General features: G+C 40.7%; 1 protein-coding gene across 1 annotated transcript; it reads left to right on the top strand.

Annotated features, from left to right (window-relative positions):
* Nucleotides 1–956: 956 nt before the first annotated feature.
* Nucleotides 957–14,826, top strand: TTC5 (tetratricopeptide repeat domain 5). Its single transcript, XM_060780128.2, is given in 11 exon segments — nt 957–1,049; nt 1,051–1,104; nt 4,282–4,414; nt 6,186–6,397; nt 8,761–8,911; nt 9,001–9,092; nt 10,267–10,323; nt 11,210–11,356; nt 11,451–11,665; nt 13,015–13,162; nt 13,901–14,826. Coding segments are annotated over 11 exon segments (1,395 nt in total). The 5' UTR covers nt 957–983; the 3' UTR covers nt 14,021–14,826.
* Nucleotides 14,827–15,051: the final 225 nt, after the last annotated feature.

The following is a 15,051-nucleotide window of genomic DNA, read 5'->3' as shown; positions in this document are numbered from 1 at the left end:
GGGTTTGAGCCTGCTACTTTTGGACTCTTGCTTGCTGAGGTGTTCCAGCGAGTGTCTCTGCAGATCTTAGAAAACTATTTCTTGATTCAAGTCGTTGACGTGCTGGCTGATACCCAAACAGGTAATTTAATATAATGCAATATAATATAATAATATAATATAATATAATATAATATAATATAATATAATATAATGCAATATATATATTTGTTGTGCCAGGAGCGACTTGAGAAACTGCAAGTCGCTTCTGGTGTGAGAGAATTGCCCATCTGCAAGGATGTTGCCCAGGGGACGGCCAGATGATTTTTGATGTTTTTATCATCCTTGTGGGAGGCTTCTCTCATGTCCTCACATGAGGAGCTGGAGCTGATAGAGGGAGCTCATCTGCCTCTCCCCGAATTCGAACCTGTGACCTGTCGGTCTTCAGTCCTGCTGGCACAGGGGTTTAACCCACTGCGCCACTGGAGGCTCTAATATAATATAATATAATATAATATAATATAATATAATATAATATAATATAATATAATATAATATAATATAATATAATATAACATAATATAATGCAGTACTGGGGGCTCTAATATAATATAATGCAGTGCAATGCAATGCAATGCAATGCTATGCTATGCTACTGCGCTACTGGAGGCTATAATATAATATAGTATAGTATAGTATAGTATAGTATAATATAATATAATATAATATAATATAATATAATATAATATAATATAATATAATGCAATGCAATGCAATGCAATGCAATGCAATGCTATATTATATTAATTATATTATATTATATTAATTATATTATATTATATTATATTATATTATATTATATTATATTATATTATATTATATTATATTATATTATATTATATTATATTATATTATATTATATATTTTCTGCAGGATTCCTAACAGTCCTAGAGAGAGAAAAGGTGCATTTTCTTTTGCCTGTAATGCAGCCTCCTGACCTTTAGATGTCGCTGCAGAGGCAGAACTTGTCTCTCAAGGAAAGGGCAGGAAAAGGAGGAGGATCCGGGTTGAGTGATCATGGCCGAAGAAGAAGAGGAAAACTCTCAAACTGGGCAAGGTTTGCAGGTAGGGCGAGCCAAAGCTCTCTCCAGCTTGCCATTCTTTGGTGGCCACGATCAGTGGAGACATGATCCTTGTCAAACCGCTTTGGCTTGGCTTAATTGGCAAAAGAAGGCCAGGGATTCATAGCAGTGAATCATTGCAGTTAAAGTGATGCCAAACTGCATCATTTCTTTAGTGTAGATGCACCCTGATAGTCAACAATGGATTCAGTCTCCATTGTAGTGGTTTGAAACTATCCCTCTTTAAAAAAAAAACCCAAAAAGCAAAGCTTGATTTTAGCATTTTATATAAAGGATATTATTTATCTACATTATTGTATATGTTGTTGTGGGAACCTTGCATACTGAGGGCTGACTGTCCTTTGAAAGCTTGAAATCTCATCCTGGAAACATTGCTTTATGAATTAGGCTAAATTATCTAGAGCAACAGAAAACACTGCTCATGTTCAGGTGCAGTTTTTGTTTGTTATTAATGCATTTCTTTGATTAGAGGATGCACTTTTCCTGCCCATATAAACATCTATTGAAATGGGTGTGTCTTAGAATTGCAGGTGCGTCTTATGTATTTTGTTGTTGTCATTGATACTGAAATCAGTGTGTGTCCTACATCAATATAAATGGCATGGAAGGCTCTATCTGTATGGCCGTATAAGGCAGTTTAACGGCACTGAATTGTATTATATTTGTGGACAACTTCAACAGAAAGGAGGAGACCATGAAAATGAACAAAATCTGGCTACCAGTATTAAAAAACTCTAAAATTACTACAGCAAAACAGCAGAGAGGAAACAACCAGACACATCTTAACACCTCTCAACAGAACATTTTCCCAGGCTCAGCCAAGCCTTCAAATGCTAATGAAGGTGGTCAGCTGAAACATTCACACCTAGCTTCAGCAGAGAAGAGCTCTTTGCCCCACCCCAGCCATTCCACAGATATATAAACCCATTTTCCTATTTCCAACAGACCTCACTACCTCTGAGTATGCTGGCCATAGATGCAGGCGAAACGTCAGGAGAAATGCCTCTAGAACATGGCCCTATAGCCCGAAAAAACCTACAAGAACCTTGTATTATATTTATTTATTTACTACTAGCTGTCCCCAGCCACGCGTTGCTGTGGCCCACATGGGGGTTCTGTGTGGGAGGTTTGGCCCAATTGTATCATTGATGGGGTTCAAAATGCTCTTTGATATTAGGTGAACCATAAATCCCAGCAACTACAACTCTCAAATGTCAACCTCTGTTTTCCCCAAACACCACCAGGGTTCACATTTGGGCATATTGAGTATTCATGCCAACTTTGGTCCAGATCCATCATTGTTTGAATCCACAGTGATCTCTGGATGTAGGTGAACTAGAACTCCAAAACCAAAGGACACTGCCCACCAAACCCTTCCAGTATTTTCTGTTGGTCGTGGGAGTGCTGTGTGCCAAGTTTGGTTCAATTCCATAGTTGGTGGGGTTCAGAATGCTATTTGATTGTAGGTGAATTATAAATCCCAGCAACTACAACTCCCAAATGACAAAATCATTTTTTTGAGTGAAGGACATAGATTGGGTTGTTAAATGTCTTGTGTCCAAATTTGGTATCAATTAGTCCAGTGGTTTTTGAGTTCTGTTAATCCCACAAACGAACATTACATTTTTATTTATATAGATCATAGAATCATAGAATCAAAGAGTTGGAAGAGACCTCATGGGCCATCCAGTCCAACCCCCTACCAAGAATCAGGAATATTGCATTCAAATCACCCTTGACAGATGGCCATCCAGCCTCTGTTTAAAAGTCAGGAAGTTCTTCCTCATGTTCAGATGGAATCTCCTTTCTTGTAGTTTGAAGCCATTGTTCCACGTCCTAATCTCCATGGAAGCAGAAAACAAGCTTGCTCCCTCCTTCCTGTGGCTTCCTCTCACATATTTATACATGGCTATCATGTCTCCTCTCATCCTTCTCTTTTTCAGGCTAAACATACCCAGCTCCTTAAGCCGCTCCTCATAGGGCTTGTTCTCCAGACCCTTGATCATTTTAGTCGCCCTCCTCTGGACACATTCCAGCTTGTCAATATCTCTCTTGAATTGTGGTGCCCAGAATTGGACACAATATTCCAGATGTGGTCTAACCAAAGCAGATATTTGTATACCGCCCTTCTCAGCCCTCGGGCAACTCAGGGCGGTTTACAATGGCAATGATTAGATGCCCCAAAACACTGTAAAACATTTAAAAATATTAACACGTAATATAAAATCATAACAAGAGTATTAAGACATAAATCATTTGCATCTCCTAATAAAAAACATTGCCCAATCTCGTCGTCCAGTAGTTCCAAATTCTTTTAGCTTGCATTTTCAAATGCTTGCTCAAACAACCAAGTCTTGACTCTTTTCCGAAATGTTAAGAGGGAGGGGGCCGATCTAATGTCCCTCGATCTAATGCAGTGGTTCTCAACCTTGGGTCCCCAGATGTTTTTGGCCTACAACTCCCAGAAATCCCAGCCAGTTTACCAGCTGTTAGAATTTCTGGGAATTGTAGGCCAAAAACATCTGGGTACCCCAGGTTGAGAACCACTGATCTAATGGCACCGTAGACTCATATAATAGAGTTAAACTGCATTTGGTGTTGTGCAATAGTGATTAGAATGTAGAAAGATGGGTGCTTTGTTTTGTAATTTTGTTATGTGTTGGAAATGGAGAATACTGGAATGAAGATTTAAGTATCTTCTACCCTGGTTTTTCATACCTGTTTTTCCTGGTATGTTTCTTAGAATCATATAATCATTGAGTTGGAAGAGACCTCATGGGCCATCCAGTCCAACCCTCTGCCAAAAAGCAGGAAAATCACATTTCAACCTGCACTGAGTCACTATACAGATGTAGACATGGTCTGGCCGAGTTGTTTGGTTTCGTCTCCCCACCCCTTTCCCCCATATAAAGTATCTTGAGTTATAATGTTGATATGTTACCATAATGCAGACATGGGCAAACTTTGGCCCTCCAGGTGTTTTGGACTTCAACTCCCACAATTCCTAACAGCCAGTAGGAACAACTGGCTGTTAGGAATTATGGGAGTTGAAGTTCAAAACACCTGGAGGGCCCAAGTTTGCCCATGCCTGTCATAGTGCCAAGATGTCTTTGTTCTTCTCTGATGATACCATCTCCGTTTTGGAAAATTTCAATGGCAGGAACTGGTTGACCAGCTGTACCATTTTAGAGACCATTACTTTGAGAGCCACAGTGTAGAAGATGCTGGGAAAAAACAACAGGATGTCCGAGAGAAGATGGAAAAGACTCTTCAGCAAATGGAAACAATGGAAGGTAATGACAGCAAAATGTACATTTTTGATTTTTTTTTAAAAAAAACCTCCCCATACTTTTTTTGAGTTGCTGTGAGTTTTCCAGGCTGTATGGCCATGTTCCAGAAGCATTTTCTCCTGACATTTTGCCCACATCTATGGCAGTCATCCTCAGAGGTTGAGAAGTCTGTTGAAAACTAGGCAAGTGGGGTTTATATATATCTGTGGAATGTCCAGAGTGGGAGAAAGAACTCTTGTCTGTTTGAAGCAAGTTTGAATGTTGGCCTATAGAGCAGATCACCACTGGGACCACCTTGATTGGCTTTTGCCAGAGTGTTGCAGTTCATTCTTTAAATCCTCATATTGTGTAAGCTTTTCCAGTTGCTTTTCGTCAATCCTGCTGTTGCCTGGGATTGCAACATCAACAATCCATGCTTTGTTTTTTTCCATGATCGTGAAGTCAGGAGTATTGTGCTCCAAAGCTCTGTCAGTCTGAATTCGAAAGTCCCAGAGTAGTTTGATGTGTTCATTTTCATGTTCATTTTCGTGTTCATCTTTTTCCGGGTTGTTATCCCACCAGTTTTTGTCACAGGCAGATGGCACTTATTTATTTATTTATTTATTTATTTATTTATTTACAGTATTTATATTCTGCCCTTCTCATCCTGCAGGGGACTCGGGGCGGATTACAATGTACATATATATGGCAAACATTCAATGCCATAGACACACAACATATATAGACAGACACTCCGAGGCTTTCCAGCTTCTGGCCACCAGGGGAGCTGTCGCTTCCTCATTCTTTGCATACTTGCATACTTGCTGGAGATTTTTTATGGCCTCGTAAATCAGTTAATTTAGCCTCCCCACAAAGTGGTACCTAGTTTTCCTACTTGACAGATGCAACTGTCTTTCGGGTTGTAAAGGTCGACAACAAGCTACACAGTTTTGGTCGGGAGCTCACTCCGACCTGGGCTGGCTTCGAACTCATTACCTTTCAGTCAGTAGTGATCTTAATGCAGCTGATTCCCAGCCAGCTGCGCCACAGTCCTGGTGCAATAATAATAATAACTACTTTTCTCCCCAACATGGAGACTCAGAACAGCTTACGTTAAAAAAATTCCAGTACAATTTGAAATCTACAAATATATAAACATTAAAACAGAATTCAGTGTTGTTGGCACTAAAAAACCCAATTAAAAACCATAAAAATATTAAAAACTAAAAACCTCAGCAATCCTTCACAAGGATAAATATCAAAAGCCAGGCAATCTCGTGTGATGGAAAGTTCTACAAATGTTCCTGTTCATCCCTAGATCAATAAATACAATAACAGAAAAGAAAGAACAGCCCTCAGTACCTCTGAGGATGCTTGCCATAGATGCAGGCGAAACGTTAGGAGAGAATGCCTCTAGAACATGGCCATATAGCCCGAAAAAACCTACCACAACCCAAAGAAAGAACAGCTTGCAATCTGTTTGTGGTACCCAATATTTGTGTCTTGAGTTGGCTATCTTATCCTGTTTAATGGTAGGATGAGACCTAAGCTACATATGAGAATGAGACACTTTCCTGTTATTTCTTTTCATTAGAGTGGTTGTTATTGAGATGTGTCATTATAGCCACGAGCCATTGATAGACATCTCCTCACATAAACATTGTACTGCTAATTGTAGGATTAACTTGTGGTGCTTGAGAGCATCTGAAATCCATTACAAGCCCAATTTTGTTTTGGATGTTATGAATCTCTCATGCAATTCTCTTTCCCCTCTTCTCCCCTCGTTTGCTACTAGGCCTCTCTAAGGGTCGAGCTCAGACCCTGATGCTGAAGGGGAAAGCTTTGAATGTGTCTCCAGATTACAATGCCCAGGCCGAAGAGCTGCTTTCCAAAGCCGTCAAGCTAGACCCAGAACTGGTGGAAGCCTGGAATCAGCTGGGGGAGGTTTATTGGAAAAAGGGTGACATCTCTGCCGCCCATACATGCTTTTCTGGAGCTCTCAGTCATGTAAGTCTCCCTACAACTACTTTCATGAGTAGGTGGGGGATTCCAGTTACAAAGGAGCTATTTGGAACCACTGCTGGTTTTTGTGATGACATTTTGAGTGGTAGTTGTAAAGCGTCAAGCAAATCCTTGTCAGAACATATGTGAAGTGCTTTAGAGAAGCAACAACTTGGTGTTAGCCAGGGCTTTTGGCACTTTCCCACTTGGGACCCTTTTTGGCCTGAGATATATTCACGTGACCCCAGATCAATACCGTATATACTCAAGTATAAGCCGAGTTTTTCATCCCTTTTTTAAGGCTGAAAAAGTTCCCCTTGGCTTATACTTGAGTTGAGGTTGTTTATTATTTTACTCTATTATTATTATTATTATTATTATTATTATTACATTTCTATTTTAACTTTTCTTGTTCTTATTATTACACTTACATTATTTTACTCTTATTATTTTTATTACATGTATTATTTTACTCTATTTATTATTATTATTACACTCATTATTTTACTCTATTTATTATCATTATTACACTTATTATTTTACTCTATTATTGTTATTACATTTATTTTACTCTATTTATTGTTATTACATGTATTATTTTACTCTATTACTATTATTACATTTATTATTTTACTCTTATTTATTATTATTACATTTATTATTTTACTCTATTGTTATTATATGTATTATTTTACTTTATTATTATTATTATTATTATTAACTTTATTTGTACCCCGCTAGCATCTCCCGAAGGACTCGATGCGGCTTACAAAGGCCAAGGCCTCAATAAAACAACAACATAATAATACACATAACATTATAAAGCAAATCAAAACATTAAGCAAAACAGTAAACAAAAACAATACATCATAACACAATAAAACTCTATTGCTATTATTACATTAATTTTTTTACTTTTATTTATTATTATTATTACATTTATTATTTCACTCTACTTATTACTGCTATTAATAAGTAGTTAAATAATTATTAATAATTATTAAATAATTAAATAATTAAAATAGTTAAATAATTATTAATAATTAATAAGTAGTTAAATAATAATTAATAATAATAATAATAATAATTAATAATAATAATAACAAAGATCCGCCTAGTCAAAGCCATGGTATTCCCTGTAGTAACCTACGGATGTGAGAGCTGGACCTTAGGGAAGGCTGACCGAAGGAAGATCGATGCTTTTGAGCTGTGGTGCTGGAGGAAAGTTCTGAGAGTGCCTTGGTCTGCGAGAAGATCCAACCAGTCCATCCTCCAGGAAATAAAGCCCGACTGCTCACTGGAGGGAAGGATACTAGAGACAAAGTTGAAGTCCTTTGGCCACATCATGAGGAGACAGCAAAGCCTAGAGAAGACAATTATGCTGGGGAAAGTGGAAGGCAAAAGGAAGAGGGGCCGACCAAGGGCAAGATGGATGGATGGCATCCTTGAAGTGACTGGACTGACCTTGAAGGAGCTGGGGGTGGTGACGGCCGACAGGGAGCTCTGGCGTGGGCTGGTCCATGAGGTCATGAAGAGTCGGAGAACGACAACAATTACTGTTATTATTACATATCCATTATTTTACTCTATTATTATTTTTGTTACATTTATTATTTTACTCTATTATTATTGGAAGGATACGTAAGCACATTTATATTGAAGAAGGTTGGAATAATGGTTTAATCAGAGTTGGTCAGTCTTACAGTCTTATCTTAAATTACATTTTTATATAAATATTAAAAAAACATTAAACCTACAGATGCCTCAATTATTGTAATTTTATTGGTATCTATTTTTATTTTGAAATTTATCAGTAGCTGCATTTCCCACCCTCGGCTTATACTCGAGTCAATACATTTTCCCAGTTTTTGTGGTAAAATAAGGTGCCTCAGCTTATATTTGGATCGGCTTATACTTGAGTATATACGGTACACCAGAAGCATCTTTTGCAGAGTCCACTGTAAACATGGCACCACATATTCACGTAATGTCTAAAACAGCCACTAGGTGGCATTCAGTAAACCTATTGTTGCCAATTTGTTCAAGTCCCCAACAATGAGCTAAGGGGACCCCATTTGAGGCCAGGACCCACTATTTAAGAAGCAGTGGTGTAAGAAAGGATATCAAATTGTCATTTAATGCAAAATTGCATATCCTCTTTTACTACAAGTACTTGTTTCTCCAAGATCACCTCTTTTCTGAAAAGGATTTACTTGACTCATTACAGATCACTACTAAAAAAAAAAAAAAAAAAACCAGCAGTTCCAAATATCATTTTATCATTTAAGGTAAAAAGTCTTGTCCCATAATACTTCATTTTCAGTCACATATGTATTTGTCTCTTTCTTGCTCCCATGCCTCCCCTTCAGTGCAAGAACAAGGTCTCGCTGCAGAATCTTTCTATGATCCTCCGGCAGCTGCGCACAAACTCTGCCGATGATCATGCTCAAAACGTGATGGATAGCGTGCGGCAGGCTAAACTGGCCGTGCAGATGGATGTGCGCGATGGCCGCTCCTGGTGTGAGTCAAGGGTGTGTGGAGGAGGGATGGAGTAGAACAAGGTCGTGAACAACATGGAGTTTTATAATTCGCCTTGATTTCTTCCACAGATGTTCTGGGCAACGCCTACCTCTCCTTGTTCTTCAATACTGGGCAGAACCCCAAGATCTCCCAGCAAGCGTCGAGTGCCTATGCCCAAGCAGTAGGTGATGGAGGGGAACCTGGTCATGACTGTGGTATGGGGTGGCAGGGGCTAGGGAGCCATGTTAAGCTTTTATATGGGATTCCAGAATGCCAGGCAAAAATATGTTACTTTGCATAGAGTTGGTGATAATGTGTGTCGAAGGCTTTCATGGCCAGAATCGCTGGGTTGCTGTGAGTTTTCTGGGCTGTATGGCCATGTTCCAGAAGCATTTGCTCCTGACGTTTCACCCACATCTATGGCAGGCATCCTCAGAGGTTGAGGGTCTGCTGGAAACTAGATAAGCGAGGTTTCTATATGTGTGGAATATCCATGGTGGGAGAAGGAACTCTTGTCTGCTTAAGGCAGGTGTGGATGTTGCAACTGGCCACCTTGATTAGCATTGAATGGCCTTGCAGCTTCAAAGTCTGGCTGATTGCTGATTGCAAACAAAGGATTCCCCCAGGCAACAATCAGCCAGGCTTTGAAGCTGTAAGGCCAATTGCAGCATTCACATTTGCCACAATCAGACAACCAGACCTCTCTCCCCAGCACCAACTGCCGCTCTGGGCCAGAGTGAAGTGGGGGGTGGGGGTGGGGAGAGAAGACAGTTCCACTTTGTCTCCTGTTCTATTCTAATAATATAATACAATATAATATATTGTATATACATATAGTATTTATATTATAATATAATGCAATTAAAAATTATTAATAATAATATGATACTATAATTATATATTTATATTACATGTAATATTACTAATAATATTACAATATAATGATATAGTGCAATATAGTAATATTTAATACTGATATTGTAGTATGCTAATAATATAATGTATGTATATACATCTTGTAAGCCGCTCTGAGTCCCCTTCGGGGTGAGAAGGGCAGCATATAAATGTTGTAAATAAATAAATAAATAAATGATAACCATTGAATGGGAAACTCCACTGACTTCGTAGGGCCTTTGGATGAATATTCCCGAACCCTGTTTCAGATTGCATAAGGTTAGGGAAACACCTCTTCTGCACAAAATTCCATTCTCCTTTGGGTTGTAGAAGGCTATGAGAAAAAAATGAACACGTGCTCCATCGGTAAAAATGGTCAGGGTCAAGAACAGTACTGCTTAGAAACGATTGTGTGCAGAAAGAGCAAATCTGGGTGTCCATGCTTTTCTTTTGCTGTTTAGGAGAAAGTGGACCCTACTGCATCTTGCAATCCTGATCTACACCTGAATCGAGCCACGGTGAGAACATAACGATGAGTAAGACTGGAATTTGAGGGATGGGCAGGTGGATGGGCTACATAGTAGTGCTACCAGTCAAGGAAACCAGTTTTGATTTTTCCCTTTCCTCCTCTGCTTTAGTTTTGCTCTTCCACTTCTGGCTATTGTGCAATCTTCTTTGTTCAATAGCAGCATATGATTTACTGAGAATGCATTAAGGTAGCCATGGGCAAACTTCAGCCCTCCAGGTGTATTGGACTTCAACTCCTACCATTCTGTTAGGAATTGTGGGAGTTGAAGTCCAAAACACCTGGAGGGCCGAAGTCCGCCCATACCTGCATTAAGGGAACCATTCAGAGAGTACTAGTTTTAAAAGGAAAGAACCCTGTAAACAATGGAACTATTCATTCATGAGATGTACTGGGCTTTGCATATCCAGGTGGAGGTGGTTTGAAGGTGATCTGGCTTGTTATTGTGGTCTTGCCTCCTGACCTCTAAAGAGCCCAAATACATAAAATGGTGACATCCTTCCAGAGCTTAGAAATATAACCCAATTTTCTCTTTTGTTGTAATCTGCCCACAGTCCCCCTGGGGAGAGAGGGTGGGATATAACTAAAGTGTTGTTATTGTTGTTTATTTATTTATTATTTGCAACATTTATATGCCACCCTTCTCACACTGAAGGGGACTCAGAGGGGCTTACAAGATATATATACATACAATATATTATATTATTAGCATAATACAATATCAGTATTATATATTACTATGTTGTTGCTGTTTTCAGCTTCCCTTCCTTCTTTCTCCCCTTTTCAAAAACTAGAACATGAATGGTTTTGGCTCCTGGGAGACTTAGTTTTGCATTTCGCTTCTGATCGGGTACTGTTTGTTTTGTTTCTTGGGGCAGCTGCATAAATATGAAGAAAACTACATGGAAGCGCTGGAGGGTTTCGCACGGGCCGCAGCTCTTGACCCGGCTTGGTCCGAACCACGGCAAAGAGAGCAGCAGCTCCTAGATTTCCTAAGCAGGCTAACGAGCCTCCTGGAAAATAAGGTATTTAAGGTGGCAAGAGTCGGCTTGACCACACAAGGTGACATTGACTCGATTACACCGATGCCTTCTGCTGTTTTCTTTTTTCCCTTCATAGGGAAAGGTAAAAGGCAAGAAGCTGCAAAGCATGCTGGGAAACCTGCGTCCCTCCCAGCTGGGACCTTGTGGCGATGGCCATTATCAGGGATCCTCGGGTCAGAAGGTGAAATTGGAGCAGCGGCCCCTCAGTGCTTTGCGGCCTGGTGCTAACTCCGGCACGGTTGTGCTGGGAAAGGTGCTCTTCAGCCTGACCACAGAAGAAAAGGTGCCCTTGTGAGTATCCATTGAGCCCTCCTTGGCGTCTTTCAAGCCCAATTCTCTTATATCAGGGGTGGGCAAAGTGTGTGCCGCAGGTTGCAATTAGCTCTCAAGGGCACAAGAGCGATCAAATACATGTTTCGCCTTCAAATGCCCTTTAGGAAGTATGAATGGTATTTGTGCCAAATCGTTTCCCAGGCTGATTTAGGCCCAGAAGTGCATTTTTGAATAATAATAATAAGTATACCAGAAGTTTCTTATGCCTTTTTAAAAGCCTCTTTCTTGTTGCTGTGTGACTTCAAGTTGCTTCTGACAAATGGCGACATTAAGGTGAAACCTGTGGTTTTTAAGTCTTTACTGTGTCACTATTGTAAGGTCTCCCAGTGAGTATTAATGCCAAAACAAAACAAAAAAAAACAAAAAAACCCAATAACAACACACCAGTAGCTACCAAAAAAATCAGGTTATGCACACAAAAGACACATGCCACTGAGAAAAATTATACAGCTATCTGCATATTATGATTGTCATCATACCTCCCTTAGTTGCCTGTTCTGGCTTATACACATTAAGCCTGTGTCTTGAAGGAATTTTCAAGTTTTATTTAAAAACAGTAGAGTAAACAAGGTAAACTCTTCCCCTTGACATTAAATCTAGTTGTGTCCAACTCTGGGGGGAGGGTGTGTGGTGGTGGTGCTCATCTCTATTTCTAAGCTGAAGAGCCGGCGTTGTCCATAGATGCCTCCAAGATCATGTGGCAAGCATTACTGCATGGAGCAGTCATGCTTACCTTCCCTCAGAAGTGGTACCTATTGATCTACTCAAATTTGCATGTTTTCGAACTGCTAGGTTGGCAGAAGCTGGGGCTAACAGCGGGAGCTCACTCTGCTTTCCGGACTTGAACAACAATTTGGTCATCAAGTTCAGCAACTCAGCAGTTTAACTCCCTGTGCCACCAAGGGTCCTAAAAACAGGAAAATACATCTGTAAATCAAAAGGGCACTTCCCCATCTCACCTCTTACAAGCGCACATCAGGAGGCGACAAAATGTTTACATAGTTGTAGACATTTTCCAAAATGCATTCAGGCTAGTGCTTTGGTGGAGAAAGTAGCCATTATAAGAATACACTCCTGTAGTACCTATATCAGGCATGGGCAAACTTGCCCTCCAGGTATTTTGGATTTCAACTCCAAAACACCTGGAGGGCCAACGTTTGCCCACGCCTAACCTATATGCTTTTCCAAGACTGAATTAGTAATAACAGTCATGCCTCCAAAATGTCTGTCTTGTCTGTCCCTTCACTGACTTTACATTCTCAGTGCTGTGTTATTATATCTATCTCTGCCTTTCTCTTCCTTGATAGTACGTTTGGCCTGACTGACTCGTTCGAAGGCCCTTGTTTTGCTGTTACTGTTTACAACATGGCACAAAGCTGGGGGGTCCTGATTGGAGACTCTGTGGCCATTCCTGAACCATACCTTCGGCACCATCACATCCAGCATCAAGGCAAGGCAAGTTCAGCACACCCTGAAGTGGTATGAGGTTGCAAGAGTGTGATTCTTGTCTGCAGAGTGGGGTGTGATCTAAGATTGTAACTGGCAATACAGAAAGCATAAGCATTAGGGTGGGGGTTAGTGGAAGGGGAGAGGGGGAGAGGGATGTAACATGTATATATTAAAAGCAATCCTGCCTGTTCAACACAATTTAGAAGGTCGGGATTAGTGCAAGCTCAAAAATTCTAGGGGGGGGGGGGCGGGAATTAAATGCAGTGCTATAGCAGGCAACAACAATAATAGGTACAGGTCTATGGCTGTTCATTTCCAGGGCCTATTAGAGGAAGTGACCTGGGTAATTGGTAGGAAGTATAAGGCCATATTCCGCAATGTCTAGGGCTGAGCTAGAACTAGTCATTCTCAAAGGCTTGTTGAAACCACCAGATCTTCAAGTTCTTACGAAAGGAGGGGAGGGATGGGGCCTGTCTTATTTCCCTGGGGAGGGCGTTCCAGAGGTGGGGGCCACCACTGAGAAGGCCCTCTCTCTCGGCCCCACCAACCGTACTTGTGACGGTGGTGGGAGCGAAAGGAGGGCCTCCCTGGAAGATCTTAGAGTTTTGCCTGTTCATAGAAGGAGATGTGATCACGGATATAGGCGGGGCCCGAACCGTAGTAGATAGTAGACTTAGGATTGAACTGGTTCCATTTTGATTGACTGCCATCCCTTATTATTTCCTTCTTCTTCTACCTTTTCAGAGTTTCGATTTCTCTGGCATCCGGGTGGAAACCCCTTTGCTGCTGGTGGTGAATGGCAAGGTGCAAGGAGCCCAGAGCCAGGCCGCTGCCACTGTGGCCTACCAGGCACAGAGCGAATGAGGAAGCGATGGAGGAAGAAAGAGTTTGCAAAGGGAGGACTGCTCCCTTGTTCCAGCGGTGCTTGGCCTTGGGCCTGTTCCTGCTACCTCTTAGAAGATATTAACCCAGGCATGGGCAAACTTTGGCCCTCCGGGTGTTTTGGACTTCAACTCCCACAATTCCTAACAGCCGGTAGGCTGTTAGGAATTGTGGGAGTTGAAGTCCAAAACACCCGGAGGGCCAAAGTTTGCCTTTGCCTATATTAATGGCTAAATAACATCTCTGGGCATTAGAAAATGGAGTAAGGGAAGCAGAGGAAAGGGTTGCCCCCTTAGGCTTTTAACCCTCTTGTTTCGTTCCTTGCCAATTCCACAGGAACTGACCCTGTGCCTTAATCCATTGCGGTCATAAAGTTACGCTTCCTGAGCCACGTTAAAGGCTTTCCTAGCCCCGTTGCTTCGCTTTTTCTCAGAAACTTTGGCCCATTTTGTTTGAGCATAGGCACTCACTTTCCTTTGGCTCTTCTGTTCGTTTGGCTTTTTGTGTGTGTTATTGTAAACCCCATCGGGTTGAATCCCATCTGCGTCATATTTATTGGAAACGCCACTGAAAACATTATTGAAATACCTTTGGTTTCAGTGGGTCTGCTCTAAATATGACAAACAGGATCCAATCCGATGTGTATTTTATTTTGTATATATAGGCAATAATAACACCTGTATTTATTTGGTAAGATGATGAGATTGTTTCTGTAATTTTATATATAATTTTCCAGACTTTTGTTCCCCCCTTTCCCCAACCAATAAATTGTATTTGTTACCATTCAAGAGTGCTTTGTTTTTGAATATGTATTGCTTACCATGCAGTCATGCCGGCCACATGACCTTGGAGGTGTCTATGGACAACGCTGGCTCTTCGGCTTAGAAATTGAGATGAGCACCACCCCCCAGTCAGACACGACTGGACCTAATGTCGGGAAAACCTTTACCTTTACCTTTTACCAATTAGAAGTAGGAGCCTCAGTGGCACAATGGATTAAACCCTTGTGCCGA

The sequence above is a fragment of the Anolis sagrei genome, chromosome 6 (assembly GCF_037176765.1).
Source record: "Anolis sagrei isolate rAnoSag1 chromosome 6, rAnoSag1.mat, whole genome shotgun sequence".
NCBI classification, from domain to species: domain Eukaryota; kingdom Metazoa; phylum Chordata; class Lepidosauria; order Squamata; family Dactyloidae; genus Anolis; species Anolis sagrei.
Note: the sequence above shows the minus strand (reverse complement) of the source record. Positions and strands in the feature narration are given on the sequence as shown.